The sequence below is a fragment of the Mirounga angustirostris genome, unplaced genomic scaffold, assembly GCF_029215605.1.
Source record: "Mirounga angustirostris isolate CCGP_5_RB_7025 unplaced genomic scaffold, mMirAng1.0.hap1 SCAF_5, whole genome shotgun sequence".
Lineage (NCBI taxonomy): Eukaryota > Metazoa > Chordata > Mammalia > Carnivora > Phocidae > Mirounga > Mirounga angustirostris.
Window position 1 is genome coordinate 78,529,618 of NW_026991713.1, and position 20,062 is coordinate 78,549,679.

General features: G+C 39.2%; 1 protein-coding gene across 11 annotated transcripts in view; it reads right to left on the bottom strand.

Moving 5' to 3' along the window:
• PPFIBP1 (PPFIA binding protein 1) overlaps window positions 1-20,062 on the bottom strand; it is a 177,914-nt gene that overhangs the window by 49,947 nt on the left and 107,905 nt on the right. For all 11 annotated transcript variants that reach the window (XM_045873708.3, XM_045873703.3, XM_064591470.1 and 8 more), the window contains 2 exons: window positions 8,905-9,003; window positions 5,454-5,659 (listed from right to left, as the gene is read on the bottom strand). In XM_045873708.3, the coding sequence (XP_045729664.1) occupies window positions 5,454-5,659; window positions 8,905-8,968 (270 nt within the window). In that variant the 5' untranslated portion in view covers window positions 8,969-9,003. The remainder of the gene's footprint in view (window positions 1-5,453; window positions 5,660-8,904; window positions 9,004-20,062) is intronic.

The window sequence follows — 20,062 nt, forward strand, 5'->3', positions numbered from 1 at the left end:
TTGATTCTCCCAAGATTCTTACAAAATCGTAGGATAGAATTAAAAACACATTGAGTATCAACTCTTGTTGAGTCGATTTGACATCCAAAGCACTGAACACCAGCCTAAATTACTCAAAATCCCAGAGATGCCTTCAAAATAACTCTTCCTACTTTAACTCATGATGCAACCCCTTATTGACCACATTTGATCCAACTGGAAGTTTAAGTCAAAAGTGGCATCAACTTCAGGATTTTAATAGTATATAGCATCCAACTAATAGTGTGTGTGTGGAGGGGGATATGGGACACTAGGGAGGGAAAGGAAGGGCAAGGGATCCAGCTCGATGTAACAGTGATACTGTAATTGAGGAACTCATAGTGTTTGCCAGATTTTCCTGGCATGACAGGGGGAAAATGTCTAAAAAGCTCTATTCCTTACAGAATTATAGAATCCTAAAGTTAGTGAGCAATCACACCTGGGAATATGAATTGCCTGGATTCACATGGCAGATGCTCCATACAATGTTAAAGGCACACTATACCTCACCCATTATCACCTAAATAGAAGCGCTTCTATTTATATTAATTTCCTTTTAATTATCAAGTATAAAGATGTAATAAATGTTAGCATCTTACCTTCTGTGCCTCCCTTTCAAAAAACATTTTATTACACAAAATTTCATTTTATTTATAAAAGTAGAGACCTTAGATACCCATCACACGATATCAACAGTTATTACTTCAAGCTAGGCAGGAACATTTTGCCCGTTATTTTTACTTAAAGCATCATGCTATGTTTTCCTTTAATTTTCTTAGTTCTGTTGGTTTGCATTGGGCTCCAGTTGTCTCCCCTCTCCCCCCAACCTTTGTTTTGCTTTATCCTTCTTTCCTGAGCTCTGTTGTCCTGTCTAAATCCCGAATCAACCAACAAGCAGTGATTTGCGACAATTACACTTACTTATGTTGTAACATAGAACCCAGTTTGAATATAACATTCCCAAATCAGAGTGGTGAGTAGCTAAATTAAAACGGGGAAAAGAAAATTGGTTCAATTTTATAAGGACAACAAATGTTAAGAAATAGTCGGACTGGTGTTGTAACACATACACACGCACCGCGCCCCCAACACACACACTCTCCACCGAAGTCAATACACTTATTTTTTAAATGAGTTTTAAAAACTGCCATCCAGTTTTTGATTTCATGATTACATTTTTCAAAATTCCATATCAAGAAAGAAAAAGGAAGGCGAAGCCTGCTAAAGCTCTTTTAATTAAATGTTATCTCCAGCTACCCAAAGAACTGTCTCCTACAAGGGCCTCATGCATCCTAATCAGCATTACATCTCCACCACTGGGTGCAGAAATTCGTTGCCTGCCCTCTACTAGACACTGCAGTAGGAGGAAAGATGGAGAAAAACTGGAAAGCCATGAACATCACAGTCACGTTTCACTGGGGTCTAACAGCACAAGAAGGAATCTCATACGCTACCCATATGCTACTGTCCAAAGAACCAACGAACGTGATTCTCAACAGTGCTGGAAATCAAGCCACCAGGCTCCCCTGTCCTCTCACCAAGTGTGATGGAATCAGGGTGGTGAGGTTCTCTCCTGGTACTGTACATAATGATCTCGGGGCAACACCACTACCACTGGGAGCCACTGGAGCATCCCTTCTGGTTGGCTGGTACCCCTACGTATTATCGCACCTCTGCCTCCATCAATCTTGAAACACCCCATTTATTTTTCCCTCTGAAATTTCTGTTACGGCTCTAAAAAATAAATACGAGACCAGGGCAACGGGGACAACCTTTTCAGGAAGCCCTCTATTTATTCCAAAATCTCAACATCTCCGCTCAAAAAGAAAACCAAAGGAAGAAATCAAGCTCATATACACTTCAACACACCCAAAAAGCCCAAGCGTGATGCTCTCCTAGAAAAAATGCCCATTTATTCAATGTCAGCAGAAAGTGCATCGAAGCCCGACGCTCAGGAGAAGCCTGAATATCTTACGTACTTTCCAAGTCGAGATTGCAGACATGGTCAAAATCAGATTATGGCTCTTATTTCTGGGTTTTAATTTTCTCAGTGCTTGTTTCCCAGAAACAGAAAGCACCTTCTTCAATCAATAGCCAACGGGAGCAAAAACACGTGCTCTGGGGTAAGAAGGATCCCAGCAGCAGGCCAACTTCTAGGATGCACTACTCCACAAATGGAACTACATCCCAAAGGCCTGTAAGAGCCGCAGATGCCAAGTGCTTTCATCTGCCAATCTCATTAGAAATATCTTGAGGGAGCGTCCCTGGAAGTATCTGGTTATCTGTTGCCAAGCTCCAGTGGCTAGGCCATGATCCAGCGGATGCATGCGTAGCCCTTATTTGTGCCTCCGTGGCCAGTGCAGAGTTTGATGGCTATCTTTAGTGTTTCCTAAAAGGTTCTCTTAGACACCTTACTTAAGTAGGGGAGATGTGTTCTGGCCCTTCCTCACCTCATTTTCATGCACACCACCATGTTCCCTGAAGCTTCTGCAGGGCGGAGAAGGGTACATGTTGAGACTATGCTATCCTGGTCGCAGGGATACTCCCAAGCCCTCTGAGCTACAGAAGGATGAAGACTAGAAGAGCCCTAGAAGCTAAGGCCCAGCTCTATTCGAGTAGCTTACAATATTCATATGCTCACCCATTATTCCTTCGTTTCCAATATTTCCCGAAAGCCAGCAATGTGACAGGATGCAGATATAGCAAGAGAATCTTCTACTTTGAGAAGGATAACACGAGATCAAGAAAAAAGGCTGTCCCTGTTTTTCTTGCCACTTAGCCTTTCTTGACTCACTTTCATGAAAGAACAGACACATCTCTTTCCATTCAGTCCTCACCAACACCGGTCACCAGGGATTTCATTAAAAGTGCATCTCTCACTTATCACACTGCTCTGGCTTCTCCCAAGAATTCTGCTGACTCGCTCCATTCGTTGTCTTGTATCTGTGGATGCTTTTCATGGGAGTTTACCAGAAGCCTGGTGCCAGAAGGGGGAAAGCAGTCTTCACGTTAGCAAGGACGTCTTAGTGAGACACTGCATAACTCAGATAATTTGTGACCCCGTACAGAATACAATCTTAAGATGTGCCTTGTTTGCCAAGGCTTGAACAAACATTCCCTGGAGGCACACATGAAAAGAGAAGCTGGGCAGAGAGCAGCGGGGGATCTGAGGATGGCGGGCCTGGAATGGGTCACGTGGAGGAGAGTCAGGGGCCTGGAGAAAACGTGCCTCACTTCTGAACTCTTTAAATTATGGGTATTTATTTTTATGAAACTTCTCCTAAAAAATTTTTGAAAAAGATACACTTGCAATTAATATCACTAATTTTTTAAATGTAGGAATAAGACAGAAATGTATTGAGACTTATCAGGTCAGAAGCCAGGGAGGCACACTTCACTTTATCTCATCAGCCACGATGCCTGGTTTGGACTTCTGTCATCGCATTTCCACTCACTTTGTTGAAAACTGTACTTTTGTCATTTCTCCTGATTTTGAGAATGCCTCATATTAAAACCGCCAAATAACCAGACACTTGTGGGATATTTCATGCCCTGATCAAGGTCATGATCCTCAACTTCATCTATTGGGAAAAGCACTGTATGAATGTTCTAGGCAACTCACGGAGTTAGACCTAAAGCAAACGGAAACTGCTTGCTTGGCTCAAACAATTTGACATATTTTTTCTATTTGCCCTCTTAAACTTAGAGCTTGATAAAGCATGTAATTCTCCATCATTAATATTTGTATTAACAGGATAACATTTCACAATCAAAACAAAGAATTCTACCTCAGTACTTGACCAAATACGGCATAGTCAATAGATTTTTTTTTTTTTTTTAACCACAGGAGAGGAACTTCTGAGTCTTAAACTTGTCGGTGTTTAGAAGGCTACAGCTATAGCTACTTTATTAAAACAAATTCATTCTTATAGATTTAATATCCCTTCTCCAGTAACAAACGACTAGCGTGACTATTTTCTTTCTTCTCATCCAGCTTCTGATCATATGAAACAACAACACAGGCAACAGAAATCAGTAGGGAAGGAAGAAGTGACATCCAACAGGAAACCAGGGGATCTCCCTGGCCCAGGCGAAGTAATTAGAACTGCAAATGCCCAGTTGCACTAATGAGAAGATCAGTATCAGTCTTAAGTACGTGAACTCCCAAATTGGCTATCATTAAACATAAATGAAATCTTAATTATGCCACTAGTAATAAGTCTTTCCAAAATATTGTGAAAGCTTCTCCATAGTCTGAAAAATGTCTGTACTCTTGTCAAAAAAGTGAATTACGTATGAGTAACGTGTAATTGGAGCCAACACTCTCTTTCCCTCTTTGCAAAGGAATCCCATGATTTTCCCTCCACTCTCTACAATCCACTCTTCAGTGTATTACATTTTTGACTCATCCACCAGGCTCACTGACAAGCACTCATAAATTAGCTCATGGGACTCACAATCCCATGTGGCAGAAGCTATCGTCCCCATTTCACAAATGAGGAAACTTGAGACAAACAGTTTAAAAAATTTCCCCCAAATTATACAAGCCTCTAAGATCAGTGCCAAAATCAAAATTCAGGCCTGCCGTCTCCAGCACCTGCATTGGTAAATGCCAAGATACAATCCAACCATCAATTTTATCACACTATTAATGTTCTCATTTTTGGTGGTGGTAATATACACACAGAAAATTTATCATTTTTACCATTCTTAAGTGTATTGTTCGGTGGCATTACTGTATTACAGAATGAACACTTTTTCTATCTTCTTTGAATATTTTTAGTGGCATTCTTTAGATTTTATTTGTTCTACACGTATTAAAACCATGGTATTTACCACTGTATTCAGGGAAAGGGCAGATCTGCCACACCATCCATCTTTGAGACGGATGCCTAGAAAGGGGCCTCATTGTTCAATGAAGAAGAACGCCATTTAAAGCCCAATTCTACAACTTCCCTCACGCACTAGAACTGGCATGACCCCCATAGACCGCTAGATGGCACCTTATATCAAATACTGCTGCAGACCTCCACATCGCTGCTTTTGGAAGCGTCTATTCACTGTACTTCATACTTGAATTGTTATTGGGTCCTTTTTATAGGACCTCCCAATAGTACTGAGAAAGCATTTATTACGTGCAAGGTTCTTTCCCTTACAGGACAATTTGTTTTGGGCCACAGCAGGTCATCCAAGCAAAATTTGAAAGCTAGTCAGTCCACCTTTATAGGCAAAACGAGGTGATGTGCTGGAACCCATGAAATGTACATTAACATTATCCTTAAAGGGAATTGGGATGCATTAAGGGATAAAAATCACAGCAAACCTGTTGCCCTGTACTTTTTTTTTCTTGTTCTCATCAGTTACTCTATGTTCTAAATTCTGGAATAAGCAACAAAAGATTCACAGCATGGGATCTGTAACGTGCCGATATCTACCATTTGACTCTGAAGCCATTCGACGACCGTTTCTGCTGTTGAATCTGGGATCTGGCATCTCAAACCTTCCTTTTCATCTGTGTCCATCATCTCTAATAAGCCACGCAGGTCTTCCACAAGGTGCAGAGCTCGAAGGCTTCCCATGAATGGGGAGGTGGGAGACTGGCAATCAAAAATCCCATTGGAATATTCCAGGGCCTTAGAACCTGGGTTTAAAAAAAACAAACAAAAAAACCCACAAAATCACAGAGAGAGCAACAGGATTTATATTAGATAATATACTAAAGCTGAGGGTGGCAAGCAAGTCCAGTCACAGTGAGGGATAATCAAAACAAGCAAAAAGGAAAAGAAAATAATTCAATCATTTCCAAGTCATAGTGATTTGGTGCAAAAAATAAAACCCACATAATTGATGGTAAATATCAATCGCCAAATACCTAATTGGGAGGCCAACTGTGTAGTACAGTAAGAATATAATGAATGGGCTTTGGTGAAAGATGTGCTGACTTCATGGAAATAAGGGCTAAGAAGGTAGCAGATCAGCTTGGATAGAGCCAAGTACTCCCAAAATATAAATTTAGGTACCATAAAGTTTTGAGAAATTCCTTTAAAAAAAGTTTGCACATTGAGGTGGAAATTGCATAACATAATGTCAAGGGTAACAGGACCAACTCCCAGTTAATTTACCAGAATTTCATCTCTGGAGAAGTTCAATGAATTACATGTATACATTTGTGTATATATGAATGAGTGTGTATGTATTAACATTTTCTCCCATGATTTTATTTGCAGCATAGCATCAAATGCTCTTGCTAATATCAGCTTTAAAAAATAGTTTTACAGTCATTTTTTTCCTATTACTTATAAAGGAAAGCATTCTATGACTTAAATCTACATAACTCACCCAGAGCCTGTTCAGAAAGCACTCATATATACCTCTTCATCTCTTTGATTTTTATTTTCTGGTCTGCCAAATATACATACTATTAATATATGTACTAACTTCATATTTAAGTGTCAATAATTATGATATTTAGACTACCACCTCATTAATCTGAGGGTCTTATAATTGGAAGAAAACTGTGAACCGATGTATAAATTCTCTCACCAGTTGGCCATACAGCTTTGATCAATTCCAACCATGGGGAGAGGAATTTTCTTTCAGTTAGTCCATTCCACTGACCTTCCTTAAAACTGGACCAAATGATCTGGACCAAAATCTGCCAAACCATAATAATGGTAACCATTGATATGCTAGGCCCAATGCTAAATGCTTCACATAACCTCTGCATCAATCCCCTCAGAAACCATGTAAGGCTGAGAGGAGAATCCAGAAAAATAGAAATTGAGGAGAGTATGTTAGGGAAAGGGAAGAACAGAAGAGCATTAAAAACAAAGCAGACTATAATGTCCTATTCCAGCAGTTTTAAGCATTAGGATCACCCAATAATACATTAAAAATAGATGTGCCCACAATAACCTTCTACTCTGTTAAGTCTCCATCACAAAACAAAGTGGGGTATAGGGGAGAGATGTGTATATAGAAAAACTCCTCAAATATTTGCAGTCATATCTCCCTCCTACCTTAGGTGGAGAGCTACTGATATTAATTTGAGAACATAAACCCAGGTCCTACCCATTAACCTATTGACCGACTCAGGGTGAGGTGGGACCCAGGAAATCTTGATTTTCTGAATAACTCTAATGTTGGTCCTGAAGCCCTACCAGGGTTAAGGAACAAATACACTCATCTAGTGGAGTATATAAAATGTCAACCCTCAACTACTGTCCAGAAATACCACTTCTCTTGACTAGAGTTTCACTAAGAGTTTAAGGTTATAGCCTCTGATAATAGCTTAGATCTGGCTCTGGTTATATTTTTTGAAACTATGACACAGTAAGTCCAATCTCTTTTCCACCTAATAGTCCTTCAACTGTGTGAAAGTATCTCTCACGCCTTGAGCAAGAATATACTTTTCCAGGTTAAACTTAACCAGCTCCTTCCTTACCAGATGAGGTTGTTAAATTCTTCACCTTCATGTTTGCCTCCTCTTAAGTTTTACCAATAACCTCTTTGAAATTGGTATTCCAAGAACTGAATACAGTACACAAGATGTGGTCTAATCTACAAAGGAGGACAAATTAAAATCTGGTCTTGGGATATACAAGTACAACAAAGGAGGCCAAACTATGACATGCCATGTCCCTCAAGGGAAGAACCTCTGACAAGGAAAACCCCTGTGGTTTCTTCGAACCACTAAAACAGAGTAGGGTCAAATTTATGACCAGAGAAGATAAGCAACAGGGGCCAGAATAGCTAGAATGGAGGAGCAGTAGAGGCTAAGAGCATCTTGACCCTGACCATCAGGTGGATGACAACCCCACCCACTAGCTCCTTCAACCCTCTCTTCATGACCATGGGTTCCTAAATACATAAAGGTACTTCTCCTATGACAAAACACAAAATGTGACATGAGACCTTAGGGAGCCACTACCCCTGGGAGACCACAAGGGCATGAAAGGGTTCACCTACTGGTCAGTCCCTTTGGTCATGATGAGAAAACAAGGAGGTCATGGTCTACATTGTTTTTGCTCCACTTCCACAACACAGAATCACTCAAGATTCTTAACAAGTGAGGAATACGACCAGATATGTGTTTCAGAAAGGAAATTGCGGTAGTCTAGAAAATGATGGAGTAGACCGGGAAAGCAAGAGTGTCAAGAACATCAAGGAAGAGGGTTGCTAGGATAAAGCAGGGCAGAGGTAAGCACAGACAGGACAGATTTTAGAGGGAATCAAAGGGAATGTTGAATTTAAAGGGAGAAAGAAGTGATAAAACTTGACTAAGCAGGGACTATGAGGGACAAAGGTCTAGAGTGACTTAAATTTCTATTTAGGAAACTGCGTGGATGGAAGGTTATGAAATTAGATGAGATAAAGACTACTAGAGAGGCTTCTGAGGAAAGAAAATGAGCTCAAAGCTTTACCTGATGACACGGATGTGCATATAGGCTATTTCAAAGGAGATACCTGATTGGCAGTTAGAGACCCAAAGCTTAGCAGAGAATTGAGAAAGTAAATAGAAGTGAGAGTCATTGGTGGGAAAGTAAATGTCGAATTCAAGGGAACAGATCAGAATATCCATGGATACTGGGTAGAGCAGTATCCCTCAGTGTGGCCCACAGACTACCTGCACCGAAATCACGTGAGATGCAGTTTATCCTTGAGTCAGAACTCTAGGATGGAAATGGAATTTGACATTTTAAAATAAAGTTTGAGAATAATACTGGTATAAAATGGAGAAGAGGGACCAAGATGAAACCACAGGGAATCTAGAGGCAGCCAATAAATGAAAATAAGAAAGTGGAAAGGTAATAAAAGAGTCGGAATGGAAAAGCCAAGAGTGCAGTGTAAACGTCCTGAGTCCGTCCTTCAGAGGACGCAGATTACCTGCTATAATCCCATCCATCTGCTCCAACGCCGCTGCCAACATGTCACTTGCGTCACTCATCATTTTGGTATCCGTCAAGGGCAAATTTCAACCTAGATCTGAAAAAACAATGATGTTACCATTATAGCCTTTAAATGACACATGCTTCCTGGCAGGTGGGATAGCTCAACGTCAAATTACAACCCCACCTAGACGTCAGATAGGGAGAGAGAATTTCTGTAGTAGCAGAGCTGAATTACCTGAGTCACTTAACACGCTGTGGCCGGCCGTCTACCGTACTGCAAGACCACATGCTCTACCAGGTAATAAAATAAGTTTCAGCTATTGCACGCAAGGTGTTTAAAGTCCAGTAGAACAGTTTCCATGATGCACTCTACAGAGCTCGAGGCCTCCGTGAAGGGCACCAGGGATGGCTGTGGAAACTTCCTGAGGGCCATCAGGAATGCTCAGTAGGTGAGATTTTTTTTCTGCCTGCACCAGCCCCACCCAATTTCTGCTCTTTCAATTTTGCCTTTGTTTTTGTTTTTTTTTCCTCTGTATAAGGATTTACCATAGGACTTAGCTAAGAAAAGGGTTTACTAGCATATATAGTAAACACACACACAGCCACGGTATTTTGTAATATAACAACAACTACCATGTACAAGGGTCTATGGTGGTCCCTCTACATGTACATAAATTATTCATAATCCCTAATCATGACAACAGCCCAATAAAATGGATACACTTGTCTCTATTAGATAGGTGATATCAAAGATGTTTGTTGGTTTTTGCATAGAAACACAGCACATAAATATACATGGTAAAGGCCAGGTTTTAACCTAGGTCTGTCTGACCTCCACTATAATACATATTAAATTTCTGTTTATCTCATCTTATCTGAAAAATAGGTTTATGCTGAAATTATGACACAATCTACTCATTCTTTTATCTGTTACAAATATATTGGAATTATTCTTGCAAAAAATTTAATTATGAACAAGAAAAACTCAAGGCTATGTGATTTCCAATATAAATTAATACACTTCAAGTTCCAGACTAAGCACCCATGTAAATTCTCCCAAAAGGCCTAAATAAGACCTTAGCTACTTTGCAGATATTGTGGTGTAGCAAATAGCTGGGAAATAAAGGGTATGCTCTTTAAAAGAAAACTTTGCCCACATTTTCCAAGCAGCCAGATCTCACCACTTTACTTTTATAAACATATTTACAGCTCTGATAAACAGCTTCTTGTATCAGTTCTCTACTCTGCATTCATTCTGATAAAATGCCATATTAAAGTTGTGAAACATTACTTTGATTTTATAGTTTTTAGAGATTTCGTCTCAGATTTCCCAGAACTTTACTCAACTTCAGAAGTTGTAAAATATTGTATCATTTTATGTGGAAAACTACAGCACAAAAGTACTCAAGGCAAGTGTTTACAGCCACCCAGAAGTAAGGGAGTTAACAAAGCAACGTTAAGAACTTAGGTAGTTCTCAGATATTTACTTGCACAGTCCAGAGAGGTAGGAAGCAAACTTAATAGTCACACTTCAGGATGAAAACTCAAAACTCAGTGACGACTGAGAATATAAAGGTTTAAGCGGAGACCATGCAGTCCCTGAATTTCATATAATTAAGTGGCCTGCATTCCCTTTCATTTTAAAAGTAGCTCTTCAAAGAGATATAGATACTATGATAAATATAAAAATAACACAAAGAGATACAAGCCAGGCTCAGCTATAACAATGGCTAATGCTCATATTAGAAAAACTCACCACCTCATTAACTTAGAAAAACAAATATTCATCTTTGTTAGCAACTGTATTTGTGTATAGCATGAACACTTTTTTCACCTATGACAGGTAGTTATATACTTCTTCTCGTTCTGTTCAATGAGCCTTTCAAACGTTCTGACATGGAGGTATGAGAACTTAGACTGTGGTTTTCAAAGTTGTTTTTTTAATTTCCAGTCCTTTAACAAATGACAATATTAAATTGCAATAAATGTTAATAAATGCTTATCTCAATCTCTATACTTATCATGTAGCAGCCTGCATGTAATAGAAAGGGGAAGACAGGGGCGCCTGGGTGGCTCAGTTGGTTAAGCGACTGCCTTCGGCTCAGGTCATGATCCTGGAGTCCCGGGATCGAGTCCCGCATCAGGCTCCCTGCTTGGTGGGGAGTCTGCTTCTCCCTCTGACCCTCCCCCCTCTCATGTGCTCTCTCTCTCTCTCTCATTCTCTCTCTTTCAAATAAATAAATAAAATCTTTAAAAAAAAAGAAAGGGGAAGACAGTAAAACAGTCAATAAAAATGTATTTAATATTGCAAAGGTGGTAGGTGTTAAAGGGGAAAAATGGAGCAGGAAAAGGGGGTCAAGAGTTTAGAAGGGTTTGCAAATCAAATAGGGTAGTATGAGAGAATGATGGATTCAAAGGCCTAAGATCTGTTTCATAAATTAAACGTAGTCACTAGAGGTGGTCTGGTTCAGTGGTATTCAAAGGATAGAATTCCTACAAATTGATTTAAAAAGAGGAGAGGTGAGGACATGAACAGATGTATAACAGAAAATATCTTTGGCCGATAAACACATAGAGACTTAATGTCATCAACACAAGGAATTTTAGACAACAATGTGATACCATTTTATACCTAGTCAACTGGTTAAAAAAAAAAAAATTTGACATTAGCCAGTATTACAGAGGATGTTGATTCAAAGAATCTCTTACAGAATGGCGGTGGGAATGTAAAATGGCTTAACCAGTTGGAATAAGTTTGGCATTGTCATCTAAAATTAAACATATTCATTTTTGCTCTAACAATATTTACACCAAGGCACATAATCATGGACACACACAAATGTTCATGGTAGGACTCTCTGCAAGGCCAAAATCGTGGACACAAACCAAATGTCCAACACAGAGAAGATTAATAAACTGGTGTATTTACACAATGTAATTACATACACTTGTCAAGACAAACTAAAGCAATGTGTGGTATGAATAAATCTATGCAGTAGAATAGCAAATAAAAATAACTCTCCAATAAATTCAGTGAGACTTTTTAAAATTAAAACAATACAAATATAAATATATTTTAGAAATACATATAGATTCAACATAACTACACAAACAGAAAAGAGGAAATAGTAACATGAAATTCAGAATGATGGCTACCTCAAGTCAGGGATATGGGGGGATAGACTGAGAGGAAGAGTTACATAGTTAAATAAAGATTACTGTCAGGTTTTTGAGTTAGGTAATGGATTCAGAAGAGTGCTTAGTACATTATTAAAAATGGCAAAATGAGAACTCCACTTCTTTTTTTAAAGATTTTATTTATTTATTTGACAGAGACACAGAGAGAGAGGGAACAGAAGCAGGGGGAGTGGGAGAGGGAGAAGCAGGCTTCCCGCACAGCAGGGAGCCCGATGCGGGGCTCGATCCCAGGACCCTGGGATCCTGATCTGAGCCGAAGGCAGACGCTTAATGACTGAGCCACCCAGGCGCAGTGAGAACTCCACTTCTGATAACGGTGTAGATTTTATAGGACAAACTACCCCACAAATAGCAATACAAAACACTGGATAAAATATAAAAACAGTTTTGAAGAAACTGGAGAGTGAACAAAAGCTGGTAGAAACGGAAGGGAATTCAGCTCTCGAGTAAAGGGAACCATAATGAGTGAGATTCGTGTTTATACATCTTTTACCTGTGGGCACTCCCCAGTCCATGGGATGGAGAGTAGCTAGGATCATGAAGAATATCAAAGTCTTATTGGCTCAAAAGGAAGAAAGGGGTAAATAAACCTCTTACATTATAAACAAAGATGTTTAATACTAATTCATGGTAGACAGTGATAAGTTAAGAATATACAATGTAATCCATTAAGATTACAAAATAAAGAGGTATTAGTAAAAAGCCAATTAGGTTAATGAAATGGAATACTAATAAAATCCTCAATTCAAAAGGAGGCAATAATGGAACAATGAACAGATGGGAGAAACAAAAATCAAATGGCAAGATGGTAGATTTAAATTCAATCATATAAATAATTATATTAAATATAAACAGAATGAACACTATTAAAAGCCAGAGACTGCCAGACTAGCAAAAAAAAAAAAGACCTAACTATATGCTGTTAATAGAGGTATACTTTAAAGAAATATAAAAATAAAAGGATGCAAAATGAAATGCCATATACATAGTAAGCCTAAGAAAGGAGTGGCTATATATATATATTTTTTTTTTTTTTTAAAGATTTTATTTATTTATTTGACAGAGAGAGACACAGTGAGAGCAGGATCACAAGCAGGGGAGAGGGAGAGGGAGAGGGAGAAGGAGAGGGAGAAGCAGGCTTCCCACCTAGCAGGGAGCCCGATGCGGGGCTCGATCCCAGGACCCTGGGATCATGACCTGAGCCGAAGGCAGACGCTGAACGACTGAGCCACCCAGGCGCCCCAGGAGTGGCTATATTAATATAAGAAAAATGGCTTTCAATTGAGAAGTATTACTAGAAAGAGATATTTTATAATGATCAATTCATCAGGAAGTCATAACAACTGCAAATGTTTTTGCAACTAATAACAGAACTTCCAAATATATAAGGCAAAACCCAACACAATTAAAGGAGAATTACATTAAGTCATTTATATTTGATGTAATTTTTGATATGGCTAGATTTAAGTGTATGGTCCTGTCCTTTGTTTTGTTTTGTTTTGTCCCACCTGTCATTTTCAAATCTCTTTCAGAATAGCAAAGGTAGGTACAAGGTAGGAAAAAAGTCCAGCAATAGCATAGAAGATTTGAACAACAGCTTCAACCATCCTGACCTAATTTGATTTATATAAGAAAACACCCAAATGCAAAATATACATTCTTTTTAAGTCATGTTATATTCATCAGGATAGTCCATATATGCAAAGCAACAAAGTCTCAATAAATTCCAAATGGACTTCAAAAGACTACACGGAAGAGTAAGAACAGCAAACTGAAGTGGTAAAGTACTAATATTAAAACAGAATTTCCATATTTATTGTTTATTAAAATTCTGACTTGCTCATGCCTTGAGTTATTTTAGAGGCAGCCTAATTTAATGAGCATCTGTGTTGATAAAACTATGTCAACTTTCATGGCTGGGGCAAAGTATTTTTAAAAATAGAAAGCCTAGGGGCACCTGGGTGGCTCAGTTGTTAAGCAGCTGCCTTCGGCTCAGGTCATGGTCCCAGGGTCCTGGGATCGAGCCCTACATCGGGCTCCCTGCTTGGTGGGAAGCCTGCTTCTCCCTCTCCCACTCCCCCTGCTTGTGTTCCTGCTCTTGCTATCTCTCTCTCTGTCAAATAAATAAAATAAATCTTTAAAAAAAAAAAATAGAAAGCCTAAATGGAAAGACTTCAGAAAATCCTATGCTCTATAAAGATTTTCCTACATCCCCAGAAACATTTCTGAGACGAAGATTCCCCTGGACATCCCTCCATACTTAATATTACTGCAAACACAGTGAGTGGAATGTTACTCCACAATAGAAAAGACTGAAGTGCTGACACAGGCAATATTATGCTGACAAACGAAGCCAGACATCAACGATGATGTACTATATGATCCCTTCTATATGAATCGAGAACAGGCAATCTATAGTGATAGAAAGTAGGAAAACAGTTACTTACAGGAAGTGGCAAATGATCCTGGGGGACCTCCTCTTCAATATGCTGATTGAGTAGTTGGCTATACAAGTTTATACGTTTGTCAGAACTCATTCAACTGTACACTTAAGATGCGTGCATTTCACTGTATGTAAATTTCATCTCAAATTTTAAAAATTAGGAATGAAGACTGCTAGTAATTAAAGATGAAACTGTAGTTTTAAAATGAACTAAGTAAGTGGATTAGTAATAAGTAGGAAATGCGTGGACTTATAATGATGTCATAAATCAAGGATAATGAATAACCCAATTATAGACTTGAGGTCCAAAATAAAAGACTCGGTTTTGTTTTTTGGTTTTTTTTTTAAGATTTTATTTATTTGCGAGAGAGAGAATGAGAGACAGAGAGCATGAGAGGGAGGAGGGTCAGAGGAGAAGCAGACTCCCCGCTGAGCAGGGAGCCCAATGCAGGACTTGATCCCGGGACTCCAGGATCATGACCCGAGCCGAAGGCAGTCACTTAACCAACTGAGCCACCCAGGCGCCCCCAAAATAAAAGACTCAGAATATCCAAGTCCCTTTGTTCTAATTCTTTGCTTACCCAGAAACCTGCTGATTATAATTTAGCCTTCTGGGTGCATAAAACCATTTAGAAAATTAAACCTTCAACAACTAGTAATTCTCATACGATAGCAAATTCATTTCTGAATTCTAAATAGCTAATAATATACTTCTTTGAATGACTTGCTGAAGGGAAAAAGTACCAGAAAATACAACCACCACAACAAAGGAGTGGGGTTTGGGTTTAAGGTCATAGCTCAAATTTGAGAAAGCCCTATTTGTTGGATAATGTAAACAGAGATCAGCTCTGTTTGCAGGAGTCCTCAGTCTGGTGGTTTCCTATTCCAGTGGCTCAATAAAAAAAAGTTTAGAGAAGTCTTAGAAAAGTAATCTCCTAGGGAAACAGTCATATATTATATGTTATAGTAAAGGATAAAAAGAAAGACCCAATAGAAGCATGTTTTGGGTATATTTCAAGCTTGGTCAGGACCCATTTAGAGTAGATGTGTACGGGATAGAGTATTAAGGAAAGTTCCAACAATGGGCGTGGTAGCTAAAGAGTTGGCAGAAAACCACACTTTTTCCTGGGTTGCTGACTGACTGATGTTTTAGGGCAGGCTAGCTGCCCAGTCTCTCTGTGAAGAAAGAAAAAAAAAAAAAGACTAAGAAAATTAGTAAGTTTGTTCTAAACTTGGGCAAAAATGACATCTGTCCTAGCTTTCTCAGCTTTCCTTAGCTAAAATGTTTAGGTTTGAAAGAGAACTTCTAAGTTAGTGCCGAGACCAATACAACGCACTTAAAAGAAGGAATCCCTCCATTTGAGAGAATGTTTACAAACATTCCACTAGACTGGGTAGAGTGCCATATTATTATGTGGCCATTATGAAAATAATGTATTTTCACATAAATTACCCACAGACTTCTCATCAATTCCTCCCCCCCCCAGATGCTCATTAGGGACATTCATCAATTATACAATGATTCCCAATGTATGCAGCAAAAAAATGGAAAGACGAAAAGAGAGAAGTTAGGACTATCAGTGGTTCTCAAGGTGTGGTTCCTGGACCAGCAGCAGCATCACCTGGAAGCTAGTTAGCATGCAAATCCTTGGGCCACACCCAAAACTTACTGAATGAGAAACTCTAGGGGCAGGGCCCAGCAATCTGGGTTTTTACAAGCTGTCCAGATGATCGTGGTGCACACTCAATCACTGTGCTAGAGCATAAGAGGCCATCTTTCCTTTTAGGACTACAAGCTCCACCCAAGACAAGGTTGGAACTGGTTACCAAGGTAAACAAGGATAGAACTCCTCTCCCCACTCACTGTTTCTTTTGATCCCAAAATAACAGCTCTGAATAAGCAATTCAGGTTTCAACCCGAAAACTCTCTCCCTTTAAACTTCAACTACTAAGTCCTTATGTCCACAACATTTTATGATTCTTACACAATCCTCCTTGCTTTCTGGTTCTCTGCTATGTAGCTGTCATCACATACTTTCTCCTCTCTACTATATTAGTTCAAATCCTTTTCACCTCCAATCTGCTCTAACATACCTAGAAAATTAATTCAGAATCACTTGAAAAGGCAAGGAAGAAGTGGAGGTCAAGGTGCATGGGAAGTGTTGAAAACAGAAGAGACTGGGGCTGTTGGCAGCAGGGGTGATATCTAATGTTAAAACATACATTTTAAAATCTGTCAAACTGTAAAGTAGGTGTAATATTGATGATACAATTGAAAGTTTGAACACTGATGATATTAGGGAATTATTTTAATTTTTAAGTTATAATAGTTATTTTTTAAGAGTTCTTACTTTTTTTTTTTTAGAGATTATTAGCAAAATATTCCCTGATAAAATGATACCTCTGGAATTTGCTTTAAGATAATAAAGGGAAGGGAATAAGGGTAAAGATATAGATGAAACAAGATTAGCCATGATTGTTGAAGGTGGGTGATAAGTATGTGGGGTAACATTATACTATTCTTTGTACACTTTTATATATTTGAGATTTTCCATAATCATAATATTTATATTATATATTTCCATAATCAAATATTTATATTTTTTCATCTGTATCTTTAGAAAATAGGATTTTCAAACACCCTTGAACATGATATGTTGTCTTAAATATTTTATTTTTCTATCATGACCTCAAGCACACCGAGGGCTCACCAAATATTTACAAAGCAAATAAGAAAATACTTATTTTAACCACCTGCATAAACAAAAACACATGCTCAGAAACGGCCTCTCACAGAGAATTTGTCAAGCAGAGCATAAAGAGCAAGTATTAATGACTGCACCTTAGTGAAAGTTACTTCTCTTGCTCACTAAAATGAAAAGCTACAAAAGATGATGGGGCCCAGCTGGTAAGCATTCAGATAAATGAAACAGCCAGGGAAAACAGGACAAGATAAAAGGAAATGAGTTTCTCAGCTCAAAGCTATTAATATTTAGGAAGGATAACCTCAAGGGAATTGATAAAATTGTGCACACAATAAGCCAAGATCCTTTACTTCTTGAATAAAAGGACACTGCTGCTATTTGAAAAGTGGATTGTATTAAATATCGGTAAATCTGAAGATCTTCTGAGAAAGTTAAAGAATGTCCCTTTCTCCTTATCTACTGTTATTAGCTATTATGACTGCAAGAAGAAGTTATGAATTTGTCCAAGGTCCTCAAGAAGTATGATTTAAGCCCCAAACCCATGTTGTTCTCAAAAGGTATTTATCAAACAGCTACTCAGCCCTGACTAGGACTGCCAACCTTGACCCTTTTCATGAGCTTTTAACCCAGATTAATTACTACCTCCAAGGCACCCATCCCTGCCTGTCACGCTGCACAATATACCCTTCCCTGAGCACGCAGCACCTGCCCTCTTCCCTCTGTGTGGTCATGAGAGCTGCTCCTCCCTGCTTGGACCACCCTCAGATGCCCTGGGACACTTACTTTTTTTCTTTTTAAATAATTTTATTTAAATTCAATTAATTAACATATAGTATATTCTTAGTTTCAGAGGTAGAACTTAGTGATTCATCAGTTGCATATAACACCCAGTGCTCATTACATCACTTGCCCTCTTTGATGTCCATAACCCAGTTACCTCATCCCCCTACCCGCGACACTTACTTTCAAGACTCAGCTCAGGCATCCTTGCCGCCAAGGCCTTGTTGCCCCTCTCAGAGCACCCTGGGCATGAGTCCATGAGAGCCTTAATTTTGTAGTATTCGTCTCCTTGACTAAGCTGTGAGCTCCGTGAAATGGAGACTACGTCTGACGGCCGCATCCTCAGCAGCTCATGTGGTAGCATGCTCTCAGCATGGCGCTGTGTTTCCGTGGCTCTTCGAATAGGCACACCTCTGACGGAATGATTCTAGCTCCCAGATTCCTATATATATTCTTTATATAGGGAGTATATAAACATAGTCTCCTATATGTTTCAGAGAATAGTGTGACCTTCCTCTTAGGTGCATGTGTCAAAAACCTGTCTCCTCACCCTGACCTTTAAGATAAATTTGGATGAAATGGATTGTTGCTATCACCTACAATCTAACAAAATGAATTTTCACACTCTTCAAAATGCAGGTAAACTAAATCCATTGTGATGATTTTATTTATAAGAGTTTGCAAACTTAGTTCCCAATAGAATATGGAGGAGTATTAGGGGGTCTGAGCAGGTTTTAACTTCTGATTTTTCCATCTACTCTAACCTAACCTCCACCCATCTCTTCTTTCTAGTTCTTAAAAATCTGGGGATTCCTATGTCTCCTAGTTTTCTGGCAGGTCTACCAACCTAGCCTGAGCTGGTAAGAGGTCAGCAGTTCCGGGATCTGTAAGACCCAGATTGTCGCCTACAGAGGGCGGGGTGGGTCACAGCTACTCAGAGCTCTAAGAGGGAGGGAAAGGACAAGTTGTCTACTATACACACCCTCTAAAGGAGGGTTTGCTCAACTGTGGGTCATGACCCCTACAATTAGAAGGTAGTGAAATAAATTTAGCAGATTGCAATCAACGTTTATTTGAACAAAACAGAAAACATCAGAGAGTCTCACAGGAAGAAAAGGTTAAGTACTGTTTTGTGAAACTTTTCAGTTATATATATACACATCTGCATGTAATAAATACTGATTGAAGGCCTACCATGTGCCAGGTATGGGAGACAGAACAGTGAAAACGACAAGGAAAAAAAAAAAGAAAAATACCTCTGCCTTTAGGTAGCTGACATTCCCATGATTTCAGTGTAGTGGGGAGGAGGCAGGCATGCATATGTATTGCATATTGATGTAAAAAAAGTATATCTTTTTTTTTTTTTTTTAAGATTTTCTATTTATTTGGGACAGAGAGAGAGAGCACACAAGCTGGGGAGGGATGGAAGGAGAGGGGGAGGGAGAAGCAGACTCTCCACTGAGCAAGGAACCTGACCTGGTGCTTGATCCCAGGACCCTGGGATCATGATCTGAGCCGAAGGCAGATGTTTAATCGACTGAGCCACCCAGGCGTCCCAAGAAAGTGTTCCTTACACTGGGCCAAAACCATTTGAGAAAGACTGCTCTGAAGTAGTGTGATTTAAAATGTGGTCTGTGGGGGCGCCTGGGTGGCTCAGTCGGTTGAGCGTCTGCCTTCAGCTCGGTTGTGGACTCCGGGTCCTGGGATCCAGCCCCGCATGGGGCTTCCTGCTGATGCTTCCTGCTCGGCGGGGAGTCTGCATCTCTCTCTCTCTCTCTCTCTCTCTCACTCTGACCCTTCCCACCGCTCTTTCTCTGTCTCTCTCAAAAAAATAAAGTCTTTAAAAATAAAAAAAATTTAAAAAAAATAAAATGTGGTCTGTGAACTGGTTCACTATTATGGTCAACTGTGAGTTAAGTACAGAAATTATTTAGAAAATTTTGTAGCAACTTGGCCTTGTTATGATATCCAATTATGTGATCATTTTGCTGGCCCGCTCGATTTTTTTAAATTGCATTTTACAGAAA